Source organism: Notolepis coatsorum, assembly GCF_963971535.1.
Source record: "Notolepis coatsorum genome assembly, chromosome: 16".
Classification (NCBI taxonomy): Eukaryota; Metazoa; Chordata; class Actinopteri; order Aulopiformes; family Paralepididae; genus Notolepis; species Notolepis coatsorum.
Genome location: NC_140180.1, coordinates 24,996,726 through 25,020,532, shown reverse-complemented (window position 1 = coordinate 25,020,532; position 23,807 = coordinate 24,996,726). Strand labels below are relative to the sequence as shown.

At 44.1% G+C, this 23,807-nt stretch overlaps 1 protein-coding gene across 1 annotated transcript; it reads right to left on the bottom strand.

Moving 5' to 3' along the window:
* Nucleotides 1–20,309: 20,309 nt before the first annotated feature.
* LOC311242928 (endonuclease domain-containing 1 protein-like) lies at nucleotides 20,310–23,540 on the bottom strand (the record flags this gene model as incomplete). Its single annotated transcript, XM_084331992.1, has 2 exons — nucleotides 23,202–23,540; nucleotides 20,310–20,921 (listed from the first exon to the last, which is right to left on the bottom strand). Exons 1-2 carry the CDS (start codon nucleotides 23,502–23,504, stop codon nucleotides 20,310–20,312), a joined length of 915 nt encoding a protein of 304 aa, XP_084188118.1. The 5' UTR covers nucleotides 23,505–23,540.
* Nucleotides 23,541–23,807: the final 267 nt, after the last annotated feature.

The following is a 23,807-nucleotide window of genomic DNA, read 5'->3' as shown; positions in this document are numbered from 1 at the left end:
CGGAGGGCCAAACCCATCCAGCCGCAGCAAAGGAGGACTGCAGTTGGGGAGTATATCAGCGACGCAAGCCCCTAATACGAAAAAACCGGTGGAGATTTAGAATGATCATCATCTTCCAGACACTCCAGTGACGAAGACAATATCGCCGTATTTTCTCGAAAATAGTGAGAGAGAAAATAAAGATATAATGTCAACGTATCTCCTTGTTCTTCTGTTTTTCCTTTCTCCAGCTAATACTTTCTTCCTCGCCAAGTGATTGGTATACAGGCACTATATTGTGGATGAAATTTGAGAAGGAGATGAGTGTGTGGCCCCACCCCTGCTTATGTAGGCAGCAGATGGGGTTGTGGTCAGACGGATGTTGGTATGTAAAGGTACATTTTTAAATTTATTCAGTGCATATCCACTGAAGCGAGATATATGCAACTGATGCTGAGCGGAACCATAATGAAATAGAACATAGCCTTCACTCCCAGACATACAGTATCTATCTACACACACTACCCCTCTCCTGCTCTTTCTCTCTTTAACTCATTCGGCACCAGCTATTAGTCGGGCGCCCACTGTAGCTATAGGCCACGCTTTAAACGATAGGACTGCGTCACCTTGTTTGTAGAGCTATAACTCTATATTCTATATTATAGCTATGGATACAATACTATGGCCCATTTGACACCACCTATCTATCGTTCAATATGTGAAAAAGAATAAATGTTTCCATCCATACGTTCCCGTGTAATACCGTGGTGAATATATCAGTATGGTTTTAGAGTGGTCTAGGGTAATTCATGAAATGCTAAGTTATAGCCCTATACGTCAATTCCACTATTGGACGGTATCGTTTCTTGCATGTACACGCTATTATTCCGAAATCAAATCTATATCATAGGTATTATGTTCCATCATGAAGGGGGGGGGGGGTCGTTTCTGATGATTTGATTGTCAGTAACGGCATTCGTATTGAACACTAAAAACGCTTATCAGCACGATCGGTATAAAAGCATTCCAGGATCAAGCAAAAATTGACGTCAGATCGTTCTTACCTGTGATCGGGAGTATTCCAAAAATAATATTCCAATTGTTTGATCGCCATCTGGTACATCCAATGTCCATTTGGTCTACGGCATAATCCACCACAACATATGGATCGGGGATATTTGACGCGCTTCAATGGAATTGGGAGAACAGCTGCCCTCGCCCGACAAGGAAACATGAAACTGGAGACGTTTGGCCATTACACAGGCCAAGATACAAGGTTACAGGGGGTACTCGATACCGCTGTCTAGCGGGATGCGGCCGGTATTGCACTTTGGCGACCTCAGACTCATTCCCTATGGTAACACAGAGGTCCGTGGATGAATAATGAATACAAATATCGAATAAAGGAATAAACGACCAAAACCCGAGAAATCTCGGGTCTGGCGACCAACGCATGGCGAGTTAACCCGGGATATCTGGCGCCGAATGTGTTAACATACACATAGCCTTCACTCCCAGACATACAGTATTGATCTACACACACACACACACACACACACACTCCTTCTCTCTCTCTCTCTCTCTCTCTCTCTTTCTTTCTCTCTCTCTCTCTCTCTCTCTCTCTCTCTCTCTCTCTCTCTCTCTCTCTCTCTCTCTCTCTCTCTCTACAGACTTCAATTTGTACACACATATGCACACACACAGCCTTCTCATAAGTATATGTCATTATCCAGATACTGTATCATATCTGTACATCATATCTATCATTCCAGATATCTCAGATACATAATATCAGTAATTCATATTATGTACCTCAATGCTCCACTTGTTTTGTCTACTCTCCTGTATAAATACTTCATTAGCTCACCATTATACAGTGGTTTATAGGCTAGAGCCATTGATAGGTATCTCCATATTGCTTACAACAATATGGAGGGACTGATGTCCGCCCCTGTAATAATATCTGGTCAAATTATTCAATGGGCCTTGTACTCTTCCCTGTCTACTGTACATCAATATATCCAGCCTCTTAGTGCAATAGAGAGCAATGTGTAATAAATGTACAAGCACATTTCATACTTTAATTCTTACAGTTTCTGTAAGCCACCATGTTGTCAATGTCAAATAGTCTATAGACTTTGTTAAAGTTAGAGGTTATATATGATTGCAAGTAACTGAGTAACTGTCTAACTATGTATAACTGTTTCCACTAGAGGGCGCTATAGGCGGAGCTGTTAATGCTGCCGCCAGGTAGAGGGTATATAAGGAGATGCCGACTCCCCCTCTGTCTCTTCCACCTTCGCTCTCATAAGAGAAGGATGTCTCATGTACTGCTGCGGACCAATGTGAAATAAACCACGCCGTTTAATGGCTAAAGATAGAAACCATGCCTCATGAACATATTATTGTCGCCCCATAGCAGACTCTGTCAACAGGTTATGGGCCCAGATCACGCAGGGGCGAAATAATAAAGGGTAGCAAGTTTAGCTGAAGTATAGACTAGGTTAGCACCGGGAGCACCGCGTGGCTAGACACTAGGCCAACAAGAGCTAAAGCTACGCCTACCATCAACAAGAGGATGGCGACAAAAGGAAAGAGCAAATGGCCCTCGTTCAACGGAAGAGCCGAGGACTATGAGCTCTGGGAAGAGTGCATGTTATGCTGCATGCACGGTGCGGGACTGAAGACGACGATCTTGACGGCCCCCACGGGACCACTAACGGCGGAAGCGCAAGCCCTGGACGACAAGCATAATGCAGATGCATACTGTGAGTTAGCACCACTGCTCGACGACACAAGCTTGGGGCTGATATTCTGCGACACTAAGGACAAAGGCAGAGAAAGCCTGGAAGTGTTGAGAGAACATTATATCGGACAAGGAAGACCCAGAGTCGTGTCCCTCTACATAACACTAACAGCACTGAAGAAGGGGCACACCGAGACTGTGACCGAATACGTCATCAGAGCTGAGCAGATCATTACGGCGCTGAAGAGTGCAGGAGAAGCACCAAGCGATGGACTAATGATGGCGATGGTGATGAGACGACTACCGGAGCTGTGCAAACCGTTCACACTGCTGGTAACACATGGTTCAGCAGACATGACGCTGGGAAAGTTCAAGGCCAAGTTGTGAAATTTCGAGGCCTCAGAAGATATCCACCCAGCCGCCGCGGAGGCGGGAGAGAGGGTGCTGAAGGCCAGAGCGACGCCGAGGGAGAAGACCAGGCCCACGACGGAGCTGGCGTGTTGGCGATGCGGAGAAAAAGGCCATCGGAGAGGTAACTGCACAAAGACTGTTTGGTGTAGCTTCTGCAAATCCACGGGGCACACAGACAGAGTGTGCATGAAGAAACGCGACCAGAGCGCGCGGTATGCGCATGGACAAGATGGCGGCAGTGGACAAGATGGCGGCGACGGTGGACGTGAGACGAATCGAGACGACGCCCGGAGAGTAGCAGGGCAAGAAGACTTCATCTTCGGGGCGCAGACAGCGTACGTCACCCGGCCAACGCAGCTGCAGCAGGCCCAAAGGAAGGGACTGATCGTGGACACAGGCGCCTCGTCCCACGTCATCAACGACAGGAGTCGGTTCAAGAATTTTGACAACACTTTCGACCCGGAGAGACACAGCATGGAGCTGGCAGACGGGAAGCGCACCTACGGGTTGGCGCAAGAGAGAGGAGACGCACAGGTATGCCTCATAGACAGTGAGGGGCGCCGGTGTACAGTGACGTTAAAGAACGCTCTCTACGTACCCTCGTTCCCACAAGAACTATTCTCTGTAATAGCTGCTACTGCGAACGGTGCCAAAGTGTTCTTCGATGAAGGTAAAAATGTTCTTGTAGAGCCTGACTGTACGCGATTTAACATAAAGGTGTACAAGAGAATGTATTATCTACAAACAGAGTGTAATGACAACGACAAGTGTAATAATAATGATATGTGTAATGTGACTGTCAGTCACGATATTCAGACATGGCATGAGATTATGGGTCATTGTAATTACGAGGATTTACTGAAACTGCAAGCAGTGACAGAAGACATGCACATTGAAGGTGAAAAGCGTAGACCTGACAGAGAATGTGTAGTGTGCATAAATGGGAAGTTTACTCAATCGAGAAACAGAAATCCCACAGAAAAAGTAAAGGTACCACTTGCGCTAGTTAACACAGATCTAGCCGGTCCAGTAAGCAACGAGTCCATAGGAGGCTTTAGATATGTACAGTCTTTTACAGATGTGTGTACAGGGGCAGTGTTTGTTTACTTTATCAAAGCAAAGAGTGACACACTCCAGGCCAGGGAGAAATTCCTGGCAGACGTAGCCCCTTGTGATAACATAAGATGCTTGAGGTCCGACAACGGAACCGAGTTCACAAATAGAGAGTTCCAATCACTGTTGAGAAGGAACAAGATAAGACACGAGACGTCATGTCCATACTCCCCACACCAGAACGGAGTGGCAGAGAGGGAATGGCGCACTCTTTTCTAAATGGCTAGGTGTAAGCTAGTAGATAGTAACTTACCTAAGAGTCTATGGCATTATGCGGTGCAAGAAGCCGCTTACACCAGAAACAGGTGCTTTAATAAGCACACGGGCACCACCCTGTATACAGCACTGACAGGAAAGAAGTGTAATCTAGCTAGAATGCACCAATTTGGATCAGTGTGTTATGCTTACCTGCAGGACAGAGGAAAGCTCGAGTCCAGATGTGAAAAAGGACTCTTTGTAGGGCACGACAAAGGAAGCCCCGCTTTCCTAGTTCATTATCCCGGTAAAGGGAGAGTGCAGAAACACAGGCTAGTCAAATTTGTCACAAAGACAACATGTGAGAACGAGACACAGACAGAGGAGCCAGAGCTGGACTCCAGAGTAAGGTGTGAAGAAACAGATACACCTCAGCCTAGTGTACTTAGCATGGTCGTGCAGACAGACAGTCAGCAACCCCCAGAGGACGATGACGAGGAGCACCCGAGGATGACATCACGTGCCCCAAGCAGTGGGAGGTATCCCTCAAGGGAACACAAACCCCCAAAGTATCTGACAGACTATGCCCGGAGAGAAAGTGACGAGGATGACAGTACACTTACCAGCATTGATTACTGCTACAGAGTAGTCAGTGGAGTACCTCAGACCTTTAAAGAGGCCATAGTGTCCCCTGAATCAAGTAAATGGGAGAGAGCAATGGATGAGGAGATGAGGTCCCTAGAGGATAACCACACCTTTACTCTAACCAAGTTACTGTGACACACATAGACTGTATGTGGTCACAGTGTTTTTATTTGTTTTGAATACATAATGCTCCTTTAAGGGACTATTTAGTTTAGCCAGCAGATGGCAGTGGAGTCTTAAGCCACAGCCCACAGCGGAGCTGTAACTATTACTCCGTGCTGCTTCCTGTCATTCTGTGACAGGACGTCAATGGGAAACAATAACATCTTCTGTCTCCTCATTTCATCTGTTTACCAACAGGTCAGTAGCATGAAATAAGCACTCAAAACATTCACAAAATGTATGTAAAGCAATGATATGGATGTGGACATTGCTTATTGTATAATTTCGTAACAGATGTCTGTAGATGAGGAGAATGTGGATGCTAGCTAGCAGTCACCTAGCTAGCTGCTAACAGTGTTATTGTGCATGCAGGACAGTTGGAAACGAACGTCATAGCTGCTTGTTTGGTACAGTTAGAGGAATATTATTTTCTATACTTTTTGCCTTATTCATTTACAATGAGTTAAATGATTAGATATATATGTTATATATATTTACTGTCTTCATTTGCCTCATTCATTTAAAATGAGTTATAAGGTTAAATATATATATGTTATATATATTTACAAATGTTATTGGGGTATAATTACCTGATGCCTCTATTGTTTGCTATACTGTTTCTTAATTTGCCTCATTAATTTACAATGAGTGATACGGTTAAATATATATATGTTATATATATTTGCAATTGTTCTTTATTTAATTGAGATCTATACCAAAAGAGTTGGATTCAGATGTATTTTAATAAATGCATTCTGTGACAGGACGTCAATGGGAAACAATAACATCTTCTGTCTCCTCATTTCATCTGTTTACCAACAGAATCCTATCTGTTCAGGTCTCACACCTGAGACCTGTAACAGATTCATGGGGGCTCGAGCCGGGATTGGCGCCATAGTGGTCGGAGGTCGTCAATCCAGAGATCATTGAACCTGTGGACAAACGAGATACATCATCAGAGCTGTGGACCACGCTAGTCCAGGGTACCTGTCTACAGTCTACACTTCAGCAGAGCGGGGAGTACACAAGTATCCAGAGCGTCTGTAGAGTGTTCATCATGGCGGACAACAGTACCCGTAAAGAACTGACTTGGTCGATAAAAAAAAGAACTGCTCCATCTTTCCTATGATGAGATCCTCCTGGTGGCGAAGGACTTGGTATCATCTGACCAGGATCCAGCTAAGTTGGAAGATGAGGGGGCGTGTTTTGATCATATTTGTGGTTACATGTCTTCTACTACTCTATTACAACTAGAAGATCAGGGCATGGTTCAGTTGTTGTGTTTGAAGGATGTAATTGATCTGATGGTTGCAGGGCATGGTCATAGTCCAGTGACTCCACAGGGAGGAACAAGTCCTGACATTGTCGATGCATCAGCAATTAGTGTAAACACAAACACCCTTACCCCTGCTTCCAAAACTGATACCCTTGAGTCACAATCTAACAAGTTAAACAGTGAGTTGCAACACCTACAATCCTCACCCATTACATACCAACAGCCAACTGCAGATAACGGTAGCCAGTCCTACTGCGCACAGGCCAGTCAGTCCCCTCACAGAAGTGAAAGCTTAATCGCTCTCAAAGATCTAGCTCTTCTTCAGAGAAAGGAGTTTAAGATACATGGAGGCCAGATAGGGGATAGTGCATTTGATATTAGTTATGATAATATCTGTAAACAGATAACAGAGGGACTAAAAGAAAAGCACACTGAGGGTGAAGTTATCCGAGCAGTGCTGCGCATCATCAAACCTGGCAACTTCAAGGACATGTTGATTAGCAAAGATGAACTGACCGTGATGGAGCTTAAAAGCTTCCTACAGTCACACCTGGGAGAGAAGAATACAACGGAGCTATTCCAAGAACTGATAAATGCACGGCAGCATGAACAAGAAACACCACAACAGTTCCTCTACCGGATGATGGGGCTCAAGCAAAAAGTGGTCTTCACATCAAAACAGATAGACACTGACATAAAATATGAGGCAGGAACTGTACAGAATGTATTCCTCCACACCATCTACCAGGGTCTACGAGAGAAGCACAATGACATCCGGAGGGAGCTTAAGCCATTGCTCTCTAACCCAACAATCACAGATGAGGCGCTGTTGAGGCAAGTCATCAAAACGACCAGTGAAGTGAGTGAAAGGAGACGTCGACTGGGTCAGAGCACACATAGCAAAGTTACCTACGCTCACAGCGGGCAAGTTGACACAGACCAGTCGACCAAAGGTAAGGAAGACACTAACCGCACAGACAGGGATGAGGAAGTCCAACGACTGAGTGCCCAGATACAGGCGTTAACACGAATGGTGGAATCCCTAAAACCGCCAAAAGCAGCGTCATGGCCAGCCACACCCCAGCGCCAACCTGAACATTCATGCTACTGTGCGAGTTCCCAGGCAAGACAAACGCCACAGAGAAAGGGAACGTATGGCTGTCCTACCTGTGTTGAACAGAACTTACCTAACTGTAATCATTGCTTTGCATGTGGTGAAGAGGGACACCGTGCGTTGGGGTGCCTTAAAAGGTTCAAGTCGTCGGGAAACCAGCTGCGGTCACGGCAGAGGGACAACCAGTGACCGGCCCCAAACCCCAGTCCCACTCAGGAGTGCGCAGAACTGATTCAGCCCCATATAATGGTCACTTCCCTGTCGCCCCTCAATCACCTACCACCAGTGTGAAGTCTCCATCTGAAAGAGTAGCACAGTTAATCGGGAAGCAATGTTTACTTAAGTGTCACTTGAATGTTCTGTTAGACACGGGTGCCCAAGTTAGCCTTATCGATCGGACATGGAAAAAGAAATACTTGCCTCATCAAGAGACCCGCCCTCTCAGTGAGCTGATGGGTGATCGTGACCTTGATGTCTATGCTGCTAATGGAGAAACAATACCCTTTGATGGCTGGGTTGAAATGACCGTCAACTTACCTGGCAATGATGACCCCGGGCTCTCCATCAAAGTGCCGTTCCTGGTAAGCCGTGGGGACCTGTTAAGGCCACTGCTGGGCTTTAACGTCATTCAAGAGTTAATCCAAGGGAAAGGAGATGGAATGGAAGTCCTGTCTATCATCGTTGACCTGCTGAGAGGGGCCATGGAGATTGGAAGTGAGAAAGCAGAGGCTGTGGTGAGTTTTTTCCAGACCCAGAAACCTGTTGATGAGCAAGTATCTGTCAAAGTAGGTTACCATGTGGTCGTTGTACGCCCTGGTCGCCTGTACGTTAATGCCAAGCAAGCAGTGCAAAAATGCTTCCGCATTCGTCACCGCACGCTAGTGCGGTAAAGCGCCCTTCTTTTCAGACAAATGCTACCGTGCGTGCACCGGCGGCGGCGTGCTCGCTCAGGTGCGTGTGTGCGCCGGCGTGCTCGCGCGAGGTGCCCGCGCATGCGACACGAGCGGAGCTCAATATATATAAGTCACCGCCCCTTATTCAGTATCCAACAAATAGCTCAATCGGCAAGGACACATGGCTGTGGATCCTATGGCTTGTTTGCTGGCGAGTTCGAATCCCATCGAAAATATTTTTTAACGTGATTTTTTTTTAACGTGTATTCTTTCGCCGATTAAGGTTAGGCATTGTTTCGGAGTTGGTTAAGGTTAGAACGGTTAAGTTTAGGCGCTGTTAAGGAGCTGGTTAAGGTTAGAGTTTGTCAAAGAGAATGGCAATATAATTTCTATGGTTAAGGTTAAGGTTAGGCATTGTTTCGGAGTTGGTTAAGGTTAGAACGGTTAAGTTTAGGCGCTGTTAAGGAGCTGGTTAAGGTTAGAGTTTGTCAAAGAGAATGGCAATAGACAGCCTATTTCCGCGAAAATGAAAGGCGCATTACTGCATGCCACTACGGTAAATTTTTGCACTGCTTGCTTGGCATAAAGCTACACGCGCCCTGGTCAAGTTACTCACCTGAAGTGTCCAGTGCCTGCAGGTTTCTCCTCTTCTGTCGCTCTATTCGAGGTCAACTACCATGACCGGCATTTGGAACAGTTAGATGTAGGTGATGGACTAGTCGAGGTGCATCATACTGAGAGACCATTCGTAAGAATCCCTGTGAGCAACAACACCAAGCACAATGTAACCTTACCCAGTCGTACAGCCCTAGGCAGCATCCAGCCGATAGACAGAATAGTACAGACAGACCAGACAGACAGAGTCTATGTGAATGAAATGAACTCACCTTCCCCCATCAGTAGAGATGAAAAGAATAGCTCAACAACTCAGTGGCATCCCACAGTTGACGTTAGCCATCTAAGTGAAGAACAGCAGACAGTAGTGAAGCAAATGCTTTATGAAGAATCCAACGCATTCGCCCGTGACGATAACGACCTAGGGTGCATTCCAAGTCTCCAAATGACTATAACTGTGAAAGATGACATCCCAGTGCAGCGGTCGTATGTATCGGTACCTAAGCCACTTTATAAAGAAGTTAAGGATTATATCCAAGACTTGCTTGCCAGAAAGTGGATAGTGAAGTCCAAGTCCCCATACGCAGCCCCGGTGGTGTGCGTGCGAAAAAAAGATGGAACTTTGAGACTCTGCATAGACTACCGCCTCTTAAACCAAAAGACTGTCCCAGACAGACACCCACTCCCACTCATACAGGACCTAATGGATACACTTGGAGGTTACAGCTGGTTTTCCATCCTAGACCAGGGTAAAGCGTACCATCAGGGATACATTGCAGAGGGGTCCAGACACCTAACCGTGTTCGTCACACCCTGGGGGTTGTATGAGTGGGTACGCATCCCTTTCGGGCTTTCAAATGCCCCGGCTGCATTCCAGAGAAGTATGGAGGAGATGTTGAATACTCTACGTGATGAATGCTGCATTCCTTATTTGGATGATGTGCTCTGCTTTGCTGAAACATTTGAGGCCCATGTCGACGGACTGAGACGTGTCCTGAGGGCTCTGCAGCATCACGGTGTCAAGCTCAGGCCCGCCAAGTGCGAGCTATTCAAGGAGGAGGTGCGGTATGTTGGGAGACTTGTCTCTGACAATGGAGTGTGTGTCGATCCTAGAGATATAGCAGCTGTCCAAGCACTGAGAGAGAAAACCCTGAGCACAGTTGGAGAAGTCCGTAAGCTGTTGGGATTTCTCAGCTACTACAGGACATATGTGCAGGACTTCGCAAGGATTGCAAAGCCAGTCTATGAGCTTCTACAGGGGAAAGGAGACCACATGGTGACAACTCGGTCCAAGTCAAGAAAGGGGAAAGGTGCCCAGATGCCATCATGGACCCCCATACAGTGGACTGAGGAACACCAAGGCGTCCTTGACCAGTTGATAAACATCCTGTCCAATCCACCTGTATTAGCCTACCCTGATTTTGACCTACCTTTCGTGTTACACACGGATGCATCAGCAAAAGGGCATGGAGCTGTATTGTACCAGCGTCAGGAAGGGAAGCTCAGGGTCATTGCATACGGATCTAGAACACTCTCACCTGCAGAGAAAAACTATCACATGCACTCAGGGAAACTTGAATTTCTAGCCTTAAAGTGGGCTGTGTGCGAAAAGTACAGGGATTACCTTTTCTATGCCCCTCACTTTACAGTGTATACAGACAACAATCCCCTAACCTATGTGTTGAGCACTGCCAAACTTAATGCTGTAGGCCACAGGTGGGTTGGAGAACTGGCAGACTTCCGGTTTGAGGTCAAGTACAGACCTGGCAAAGTGAACATTGATGCTGACACACTCTCCCGGTTACCCCTGGAGATGGATGAGTATGTTGCAGGATGCACTGAGGAAATGTCCAAAGACACAATCCAGGCCGTGTGGGAAGGCAGCCAGGCAGCAGAGAAACAGGATGTGGCCTATGTAGCGGTGTTCAACCTGTCACTGGAGAGCTCTGAGCCCCATACACCTGGACTTCTCCCAGCTATCAGTCATGAGGAGCTTGTACAAGCCCAGAGAGATGACCCGAGTATCTGTGAAGTCATTAAGCTGAAGGAGACAAATCAGACCCTAACTAATGACACAAGACGGGGTGTCAGTGGTCCTGGAAGGAGACTCTTACACGAGTGGGGAAAGCTTCAGATAGAAAATGGTCTACTGTACAGGAACACCATCCAGAGACGACAGCTTGTCTTACCTGAAAAGTACAGACCCATTGCTCTGAAACACCTCCATGATGACATGGGACATGTGGGAACTGAAAGGGTCCTTTGCCTGGCCAGAGACAGATTTTACTGGCCATATATGAAGAGTGAAATTGAAGCCTATGTGACACGGAAATGTCCCTGTATTAAACAAAAGAAGCCTGCATTGCACGTCAGAGCGCCCATGGGTAGTATCACCACTCACTCACCTCTGGAACTTGTGTCCATCGATTACATGCACCTAGAGCCAAGCAAAGGGGGCTTTGAGTACATATTGGTCGTCGTGGACCATTTTACCAGATTTGCCCAGGCCTACCCTACAAAGAATAAGTCTGGGAAGACCGCAGCAGAAAAGATATTCAATGACTTCATTCCACGGTTTGGCTACCCAGGAAAGCTCCACCATGATCAAGGTCGTGAGTTTGAGAATTACCTGTTCAAGGCCTTACAGCTGATGACAGGAATGGGACACTCCAGGACCACACCGTATCATCCCCAGGGCAACCCAGCAGAGAGATTCAACAGAACCCTGCTCCAGATGCTGAGGACCCGAAAGGAGAAAGAGAAGGATAGATGGAAGGAGCATCTGCCACAGATAGTTCATGCCTATAACTGCACCAGACACGAGGCAACAGGGTACTCACCATTCTACTTACTGTATGGACGTCATCCGCATCTGCCTGTTGACCTGTTATTTGGCTTGACAACTGAGAAGGAAGCCACGACTCCCAGAGGTTACGCTGAAAAGTGGGCTGCAAGGATGAAAGAGGCGTACAAGGTGGCATCTGAAAACAGCCGCAAGTCAAGCGATAGGGGGAAACGGTACTATGACCGTCATATGAGGGGGGTTGTCCTCCAGGAGGGTGACCGTTTCCTAGTCCGAAACCTGAGCGAAAGGGGGGGGGCAGGGAAATTGAGGGCTTACTGGGAGGATGCAGTATACACAGTAAAAGAGCGTGTGGGTGACGGCCCTGTCTACAGAGTGTATCCAGAGAAGGGTGTCCCACCCTGCATCGAAACCTCCTACACCTAGTGAATGACCTACCAGTAGACCTACCTGTATCCTCGCCGTCAGCACCACCTGGAAGGAGAAGAGACCTACCTGCATCATCGCCGTCAGCACCACCTAAAGGGAGAAAACAAAGAAGAGACAGAGAATTTGACCAATCTGTGAGTAGTGACTCCTCAGACTTAGATGATGAACCACGATACTGGCTGAGAATACCTGTAGTGAGGGAGCCTGAGAACACCACATTGCGACCCGCTCGTGAGCCTGCGGGAAGCTCAGCTTATGGAACAGTCCCACCAACACTGATATCAGAGACCAGAAGAAACTTACCTGTGAGTGATGTCCCTGAGAACAGATCTGCAGATCCCTTGCCAACAGATGAAGAGGGTGGACCAGAGGAAGATGAGTCAGCTTTTCAATCAGAGGAAGCTCAAGTCCCTCAGTCAGTGAGTAACCAGCTAGATCCGCAGCCTATTTTTGATATACCTGAGACAGTCAGTATTCAGCCTAGGCTGACAGAAACTAGAACGTCTACCCGTGATAGGAGGCCGCCTCAGATGTTGACTTATGAGTTATTAGGTGAACCTTCTTACTACCTTCCCAGCACCGCCAACACTGTAGGGGTCTATGGGGTAGCATCGACACCAGTTTGGGGAATGCAACGACATTACATTCCATATCTGCCACCGTACCTCAACGTACCCTACCATGGGTCACCACACAACCACCTTGTGCCTTACATCACTCCTACACATGTATATCGACAGGAAAATGTAGGCCAATAGGTTATGTCAGGAGCCATTTTTCTTTGAGCGGGAGTGTGTGACACACATAGACTGTATGTGGTCACAGTGTTTTTATTTGTTTTGAATACATAATGCACCTTTAAGGGACTATTTAGTTTAGCCAGCAGATGGCAGTGGAGTCTTAAGCCACAGCCCACAGCGGAGCTGTAACTATTACTCCGTGCTGCTTCCTGTCATTCTGTGACAGGACGTCAATGGGAAACAATAACATCTTCTGTCTCCTCATTTCATCTGTTTACCAACAGGTCAGTAGCATGAAATAAGCACTCAAAACATTCACAAAATGTATGTAAAGCAATGATATGGATGTGGACATTGCTTATTGTATAATTTCGTAACAGATGTCTGTAGATGAGGAGAATGTGGATGCTAGCTAGCAGTCACCTAGCTAGCTGCTAACAGTGTTATTGTGCACGCAGGACAGGTGGAAACGAACGTCATAGCTGCTTGTTTGGTACAGTTAGAGGAATATTATTTTCTATACTTTTTGCCTTATTCATTTACAATGAGTTAGATGATTAGATATATATGTTATATATATTTACTGTTTCTTCATTTGCCTCATTCATTTAAAATGAGTTATAAGGTTAAATATATATGTTATATATATTTACAAATGTTATTGGGGTATAATTACCTGATGCCTCTATTGTTTGCTATACTGTTTCTTAATTTGCCTCATTAATTTACAATGAGTGATACGGTTAAATATATATATATGTTATATATATTTGCAATTGTTCTTTATTTAATTGAGATCTATACCAAAAGAGTTGGATTCAGATGTATTTTAATAAATGCATTCTGTGACAGGACGTCAATGGGAAACAATAACATCTTCTGTCTCCTCATTTCATCTGTTTACCAACAGAATCCTATCTGTTCAGGTCTCACACCTGAGACCTGTAACATTACCAGAGGGCAGACAGACAGTGTGAGGGAAATGGGTGTACTCAATCAAGGAGGGTATTGAAGTCCACGACAAGTACAAAGCCAGGTTCATAGCTAAATGTTTAAATACTGAAGGAGGGTACTCCATGTTTAAATACGGAAGGAGCGTGGCTACATGCTTAAATGCAGAAGGAGGATACTCCATGTTTAAATACAGAAGAAGTAGATTCCAGGTTTAAATACCGGAGTGGATTCCATGTTTAAATACAGAAGTGGATTCTATGTTTGAATACAGAAGTGGATGATTTACCAGATTCAAAATGCTTTAATTAAAACATTTTCTAGGCATGAACAGTCTGCCAATTGTGTAAAAATATCCCAGAAGAGATATGTGGAAAAGATCCTGAAACGTTTTGACATGCAAGAATGTAGAACAAGGGAAACGCCATGTGATCAAAAACTAGACTACCAAGAGGATGCTCAGAGATTGACAGATGTAAAGATGTACAGAGAAGCTGTAGGTAGCCCTGACCTATGTTTTGTAGTGAGTAAATTGTCACAGCATTTTGCTGACCCCACAGAGGAGCACTGGATTACAGCAAAACACGTTTTTCGTTATCTCAAAGGTACAGCAGATAAACAGCTTTGTTTCAGAAAGAGCAGCGAGGGCTTAGGGCTTAAAGCCTACAGTGATGCAGACTGGGCAGCAGAAACCACAGACAGGAGAAGTACCACAGGGTATTGTGTGAGTTTGAACACAAACAGCTCACTGGTTTTGTGGAAAACAAAGAAGCAGCCCACAGTGGCACTATCAACTTGTGAAGCCGAATATATGGCTCTAGCTATGACAATACAGGAATGTATTTATCTAGAACAACTGCTCGAAGGAATGGATACCTATGTATATAAGAAGACTGTTGTTTATGAAGACAACCAGGGAACCATTGCGATTGCTAGAAACCCTGTGTGCCGACAGAGGTGTAAACATGTCGATATAAAATATCATTTCATCAGATCTGTCATCAGAGAAGAAAGAATGACACTGATTTATTGTCCAACAGACGACATGGTAGCAGACGCTATGACGAAACCTGCTTCCAAACTGAAATTGAGAAGATTTGCAGAGGTCATGTTTGGTGTGTAAATATTGACTGTTATGTAGTATTGACTGCCATATTCTTTTTGATGCTCTGAACTGTATTATTTTCTTTGTAAAATAGTTTTTGAAGAAGTTGTACAGTGTACGTAACTAGACAACCATAAGTGGGAGTGTTAAAGTTAGAGGTTATATATGATTGCAAGTAACTGAGTAACTGTCTAACTATGTATAACTGTTTCCACTAGAGGGCGCTATAGGCGGAGCTGTTAACACTTTGACTGCCTAAAAACGCTTTACAGCGTCATTGCTGGCCATGCTAAAGTTGCCGGGGGACGCTGTACAGCGTCCTTATATCAATATTTCAAAAATCTGGAATCGGATTCATATTCCCCCTCCGCTGGCCTGATATCCACCAGCAGGACCCACTGAGCTCTCTGGCGGTTCAGGAGCGCCATCTGGTGGCCGATCGGCGCAACCGCTTAACAGGAAGCGCAGTAGAGGTTTTGCTGGTCGGCCCTATTACTTCCGGCCACTCGGTATAGGTTCCGGCACTCTAGCTCGTCACTCTACATAGCGATCGATTGCCAATAACTCGATAAACAACATGATTTGGACGTATATACCATTATACAAGCTGGAGATGGACCGGGTAATAATATATCCCATAATGATAAAATTTCTACTCGACGATGATCGCCCAACGGCGCGCGGAGACTGGGGTGAGTTTCAGCGTGTAACGTTACCATCTTCGATACTAACTGCTTTTATCAACATTTGACCCACATTAGATGATTGGTATAACGCTGCCCACGGAATTATAAACGCCCCCTCGCCCATCCGGTCAACATCAGATGACGTGTAGTAACTTCTAGAAGTACGTCTAGTTGGAATTTTTTATATCGCGCTGATTGCCATCAAACTGTATTTCATCATCAATATAATGCATTTGGGGCTATATATCACGTTCTGGAGAAAGCTGCAGAAAGAGATGAAAACATACTTATACATTAGACCATACTTTACTATGAATATGTGAATGAAAAAGTTTAACGTTGCTACACAATGAACAATACATATAGGACTTTGAATGGGCCCTAATAATGGCAATGTAGCAATAGAATTTAAAAAGTTATAGCCCTGCAAAGAAGGGGACTTTCTCCATAGACAAATAGCGCTGGCAATCTATGGTATATCATTAATTTAACCCAAGGCAACCAAAGTGTTAATGCTGCCGCCAGGTAGAGGGTATATAAGGAGATGCCGACTCCCCCTCTGTCTCTTCCACCTTCGCTCTCATAAGAGAAGGATGTCTCATGTACTGCTGCGGACCAATGTGAAATAAACCACGCCGTTTAATGGCTAAAGATAGAAACCATGCCTCATGAACATATTATTGTCGCCCCATAGCAGACTCTGTCAACAGACTTTTTTATGTTTTTAAGTTGTTTTGATGTGAGGCAACTGTCTAGCAATGTGTTTTTCTATGTGAAACGACGGATTGCAACACTGCCCCCACAGGGACAATGACGTGTATCTGCTCTTTTAGCTTTTTTTCCCTTCATATTTTTATTGAACTTTTAACATAATTTTATAAACAACAACACAGACACAACTAAAACATTTGAAAGAAGAAGAAAAAAGCAGACATGACTCTGTTTCATCAATGGGTTTCTAGCTTTTCTTTTACATAGTACACGAATGGACATATTTTCTCAAACCTGATAACCTAAAAGGTTATTATTTTCCACCGTCAACCAGTTTGAATCTATGCAAGATCAATATGTTTACGTGGGTGGACTTTAACATAACACTTATCAATGTATTTTGAGACATTCGTTGTTTGTTTTTGAGGTGTTGTGATAATCCGGTGTACCAGCAGATGGCAGCGTAATCAAAATAACTTTGAACCAGCTCGATTATGTGAGAAGTGAGCTGTCCAGAAAAGTAGCATTTCTGGTTAGAAACCTAATTCTTTGATTTGTCTTGGTGAGTGCTTTTAAAGCCACATTTTCACCTGATGAATTCTAAATGGCAGCCAAGATCATTTACACGGCTTTGGCAATTATATGGAACTCTCCACCTTTGACCTTAAAACCTGGTAGGAGATAGTAGGAAGAGTATTGAGAGTCTAGAAGTCTTTGCGCTGCAGAAATGCATTGTAGGTGTTTTTGTAACATATGTTGACAATAAGAAAAAAGGAAATGACACTGGCCACATCCTTTAAACATAACAGCAACATCATGGAACCACCGCGGTGTCACTGCTATGTGTAGACCCAAGCAGCCAACACTCAACATCTACAGCTCAGCAATATGACTTCAATATCTGCACCACCATACTGCAACAGTACTTCCAGCATTTCATAATATTTACCGATAATTGTTTAAAACAACAGGGGAACTTTCATGAACTAAAATACTTTACCCTCCAACACATTACTGGTTAATGACCTACTATGCTAATATGACTTTACTACTATGCACTCAAGACTGTATAGCACCCAAGTTCAACACTGTTTGATGATCATTGTTACTCAGCTGAAAGAGTCATACCCTTCCTGCTGACCTGCTGTACAGCACTTGTAAGTTGCTTTGGATAAAAGCGTCAGAGCTAAATGTAAATGGTTCACTTCATATATTGAGACGTGGCAGAGCAACGGTTGGAGAATGTTGGGAAAGTATCAAAGGGAGACTTGGTGTTTTGGGAACCTTGATGTGGGCAACCACTTGATCGGCTGTCCCGAATGACCACTGTCCCCTGGGAGCACTTGGTAGTCATGGAAACAAACAGATAGTGGGAGGGGGGGGGGGCTAACTGGGAATATGCTTTATGTCGGATGGGGTGTGCGATTAATCCATTGAGCAGGAGCACTATAGTGTTGGACGTCTGGTTCCAATGAGCAATCTAAAGTGGCACTTCACCGAAAAACAACGCAGGTTATTTTTGCACATAATCTGACACTATCCCAAGGCTCTAAACTGTTTTGCGCACATTTATTTAGTTTGACAGTTATTGAGTTTAAATATCTCCTCCTGTGATGTCATCAGAGGCAGCTCAATGAAATTATGATAAAAATAGCAATCCCTATTGCAATCCTTATCGCTATTTATTTTTGTATCTACATCATTTAATTGAGCTGTACTTAACACTACGCAATGATTCAGTGTCCTCTGATGACATCAAGGAGATATTCAAACTCATTAACTCAATAACTGTTGTTACGTATGCAGTTGAGTGGTTGTGAGTCCAATGGTGGAGGAGACAAGGAGAGACGGAGATAGGTAGCTCTTTCTAAGGATGTGTCTTTATTAAAACACACAGAGCAGCGTAAAGCCATGAAAGACGCCGGGCGTCAACAGAGAAACAGAGCAAAAGTAATATAAGTGCACAGCGAGTGGCTCAGCAACCTCTGACCAGCTCCTTCCCACACATACGGAAATCTGAAGCCTCGACAACAAGACAAGGGAACAGAGAGTGAATAAGTAGTCACAAAACCCAACATTCCAATCAATTAACAGTGACAGCAAATTGACAGCACAGTGACAACAACCAGTGGTGAAGTTCCAATCAGTGACACACAGGAATGGGGCGTGACAACCAAAATGCAAATACCAACCACCAGGTGACAACATTCCAGAATGACAGCTGGGTTCCTAAGCAAGGAACCCAGAACGTTACAAACTGTCACTAAATGAATGTGTGCAAAACAGTTTAGAGCCATTGAATATGTGTCACATGTGCAAAATAAATTTGTGTTGTTTTTCCGCGAAGTGCCCCTTTAGGGAAATGAGTGCATCCAGTGCTGTCAATGAACGCATTGCTTCTAATTTTCTATTATTAACACTTTATTACAATTAAAGTTTGATTGCGTAATAATAATGCATGTGTAACCTCAACCCTGTATTGCAAAATTAAGTGATGTACATCTTTTCCCCCCCAGGACAACCTGGCTTATCAGAATATCTATGCTACAGTTATGTCACATGAGTTATTTCACTATATTACGGAAGCGTATTGCTGCCACACCAGAAGTGGAAGGGAGGAAGTGTGAAATGTCTAATGTCCTTTGTGTTGGTTATAGTGTTTTTAGTTTTTTACTCTATATTACAGTATATTCTATATATTCTATATTTTATATTTTGTATTTGGTATTTGGTTCTTTATATTTTGTACTCAAGTTTTAAGTCTGTATTTGTTATTTTTATTGTCTTGTCATTATTATTCTTATTATTCTTATTGATGTCAATGTGGTGTTTGTTGTTGTATAAAAAAAAAATGGAAATTTTTAATTTGATAAAAAATAATATATATAAGTTATCACATTATAACGTGATACTGATCTTTTTTATCTGTTTCTGGTGTGGTAAAAAATATGCTTCCATACTATATATATATATATATATATATATATATATATATATATATATATATATATATATATATATATATATATATATATATATATAAAAAAAAATATATATATATATATATATATATATATATAAGGAAATTAAATATCACAGAACTTTGTTTCAAAAATAAAATAAAACACAGAACAATAATGTATATAACAATAACAATCTCTTTGGCTCCAGAAATGTGTTCTCCCAAGTCCTTTTATCCAACACACATCAAAAACGATTCAAATGTTTTCAAGATACTGTGTATGTAAGTTAACTAATATCTATGTAAGTCATGTTTGTTTTATAAAGGCTCCAAAAGGACACTGCTCTTCCCAGCTGCATTACAGAGCTTCTGGGTGGGCCAGATGGCTCTTTGGAAAGGTACAAAATAAGGTTGCTAAGTGTGCAGATAGCATGCAGCACCATGGAGATGTTCTAAAAAGAGTAACAGGAGTGCAGCTGGACCCACCGGGGGTCCCTGGACCGCACAGGGGTCATTTGACATAATCACAAAGCTTGGAATTTCTCCTCTGATTTAAGAAGAGAAAAATCAGGCTAAACTACAGTAGTTGTGTTTGAGCCAAGTACAGGGTTTAAAGGATTACCAGGGGATTAAATCACCCACTATACGCCCATACAACTACAATACAGCTGCTACAAATGAATATTTGTATCTAGGTCATTAACTAAGTGAACAACATTTTCCATAATCTTAATCATGGACAAAAAGCGTATCATCTCCCTCATACTGTATACTCAGAGGCATTTCCCATAGAACACTTTAATGGACACGGCCAACCGCTGCTCAAGAATATCTTCCAGTTTCTCTAGGGACATCTGCCTCACATCATAGCCCCTCACAGAGGGCTTTGCCTGGGGATTCACCGGTACAATCTCCTCTCCACTCTGGCAGTCGTTCCTCCCCACCGCAGCATAGGTGGGGAAGTAGGGTCGCACAGACGCCGGGAGGCTGCTGTTGTAGGACGGGCAGCAGTAGGCAGACCATAAGTATTCTGGCACCGCCACCCGGTTCTTGATCCGTTGTCCCCCGGAGAGGTAGGGAAGGGCCCCGGTGATCACGTACGCAGGGCCCTTACAGTAGGACCCCAACCTGGTGCTCACTGCGGACTCCAGCTTAGCCCAGGGGCCAGAGTTGGAGCCCATCCGCTGAGGGACAACATTGGTCAGGGTGAAGGTTGCCCGGCGGGCCTCCTGACTGCCATGGTGCTGGCTGGGGTTGAGGTGGCCCCTGGTGTAGGTGGAGTTGGTGTAGTCCTGGGACACCGCCTGGCTGTCGATCACATTCTGGCTGATTTTGCCACGCCGGGGGAAGTACTGCATCTCTGGGCTCCCACCAGAGAACGCCAGCTGATAGAGAAGGAGTGAGAGACAATACTGGATGAGGTCTATGTAATGCAAACTAAACGTACCTTTCTGTGTGTGTGTGTGTGTGTGTGTGTGTGTGTGTGTGTGTGTGTGTGTGTGTGTGTGTGTGTGTGTGTGTGTGTGTGTGTGTGTGTGTGTGTGTGTGTGTGTGTGTGTGTGTGTGTGTGTGTGTGTGTGTGTGTGTGTGTGTGTGTGTGTGTGTGTGTGTGTGTGTGTGTGTGTGTGTGTGTGTGTGTGTGTGTGTGTGTGTGTGTGTGTGTGTGTGCGTGTGTGTGAGGTTGGCTGTACTTTTGATTACAGCTTAGAAGAAGCCTTTCTAACCAAAGTGTTGAAATACCAACAGCTACAGCAGACCATCTAGGCTACAGATGTAAACTTAACTAGTTTTTATCTTTGGCAGCCTAGGGCATGTGCACAAGTTGGTTGTGAGAGGCCTACAAATAGCCGGTCTCCCCAAAAGGAAGGCCAAGCAGTTAGCAAGGTACTGCTCAGTATCAGCTATTATAGGAACCCGCTCAATTTGGAGGAGGCGTTGTTTCCTTTACCCATGATTCGTGTCCGATGTGTCTGACAAGTAGTTCAGCCATACTGTATGTAACAGCGTTCTGCCGTCCATGCACTTTGTAACTGGCTGTTCTTTCATAATTTCTGACTGCACTGGCAGTGTTTATGTCCTTTGTATGAGGCTTCCTTTTACTTCTGTGTTCATGTGGACATAAATAAACATTTCAAATGTGTATGTATGTGTGTATATGTGTGTGCAGTGGTGGAAGAAGTACACAGTTGCTTTACTTAAGTAAAAGTAGAAATACCCAGAGAAATAATATAATAATTCAAAATAATATAATCTTCATACAATTCTGCCATGTTTTCTATGCAAAATCTTATTCTTCAAAGTAACTAGGAACTGATGGGTTCCGATAAATGTAGTGGAGTAAAAGTACAATATTTCCTTTGAAATGTAGTGGAGTAAAAGTACAAAGTTCCCTAAAATGAAAATAATCAAAGTTACAGTACTTGAGTAAAACATTAATTTCCACCACTGTGTGTTTGTGCGTGCGTGCGTGCGTGCGTGCGTGCGTGCGTGCGTGCGTGCGTGTGTATGTGAGATAAATCATGTTTATGATCTCTTGTAGATTGGAAAGGAAAACTAAAAACAGAGGCACTGACAAATCAGCAGCTCCAGTTTCCTTTCTTTGCACCTCAGCAGATGAAACATTGTGGAACAGCATTTTCACTGTGCTTTAAAGGCACAGTCCACAATCTAAATATAAACACATTACAACATCTATTTTATTATTATTTTATTCAAATATTTCAATAAAAAGGACCTAACTGTACACAACAAATAAACATGATATTCCGAAACTGTAGAATGTTTATTTACTTTTAAAATATCTATTATGGTATAAAGAAGTTGGATAATATACATTTTGGGCCAATCCATGATTCGAATATAAACAAATGGGGCTACCAAAAATGAAAAATAGCAATGTTTTCATTCTCTAGTTGATATCCCCATTAGCTTCAGCAGAATAGCAACTATTCTTCCTGGGGTCACATAATTGATTGAAGGACTAACACTAGACAACAGGTATATGGAACTTTAATTGCATTTGCTGTATTTTATGGCCATTAATGGTTTGTTTATGTTGGTAATGCGAATATTGGAGTAAAAATAGACCTGTATTATGACTGGAGTTCCAAAAAGTGTATTTTCCGCAGACAAACAGATCAGTTAAATAATTCTTGTTCCAATACTTTTTTAACATGGGACTCCCTATTTTCACGCCATTTCGCTTCGGGGTGGTAACCGTAACCTTACTGAAGACCTGTCTAACCCCGACCACAACTAGAGGTGAAAAATAAAAATAGAAATTTGTGATAATTACGATCTGCAAAACCATGTGCTATGTGAAACAGTGTGAAAACATGCTATCCCTTGTTAACATACAGTATAGTTGCAAGCATTGTGTTTGCTGAGTGATTGACATGCGTCTCTTACTGTATTGAACACATGTAGTACAGATAGCAGCTGGTGCTCTGTTATTGCACGCATGTCTCAAAGGAAGATGCTTTAATAGATAAACAATATATTTTGATTCATGTGTTGTCAAGGGAATATGATTAGCGTTGACAGGCATTGGCTTGTGCATTTGCCACACATACTGGATACCGGCTAATGGGAATCAAATGCTATGCTCCACCCACTGAGCAACACAAGTGCGTGTGCATACACACACACAGTCTATTTCTCCTCACCTGGGGTTCATACATCCACTTGTTGGGGGGCCGTTTGCCTGCTGGGGGGGTAAGTATGTAGGCAGAGTACAGAGGAGCACGGTGCTGACGCTGGTACAGGCTAGCAAAGTGGTACTGGTTCTTGTAGCGCTGGCATATAGGCTGGCAGCCTTTTCCATCAATGCCCTTCGGTGGAGCCTTCATGTAGAAAAAGCTGAGACAGTGGGAGAAGTCCCCGACCTCCCCCAGGACCAAGCCACCGAAGCCGGTTAGAAGGAGGAGCAGAAGCCCCTTGGGGGAACGCAGCATCTCCCTTTGAGACATCCTCCCGGACAGAGCAGGAGCACCGGCTGTATTTGAGGTTTCTGTACCTCTGTGTGCGTTGCAGAGAGAGAGAGATGCCTATCCGACAGCGTCCTTCATGCACAATATTTGTAAACAGGTGTCCTTCCTGCATAGGCCATGCACTTGAACCACTGATCTAATCTAGCCACGGTCTTGTATTCTTCCTTCTTCAAGTTATGTGTAAGAGCCTTATCAGCTGTTGACACACAACTGTTGACACATTAACGACACGCAGAGACAACACTATACTGTCACTATACTGTCATCTCTGTCATTTCAGCC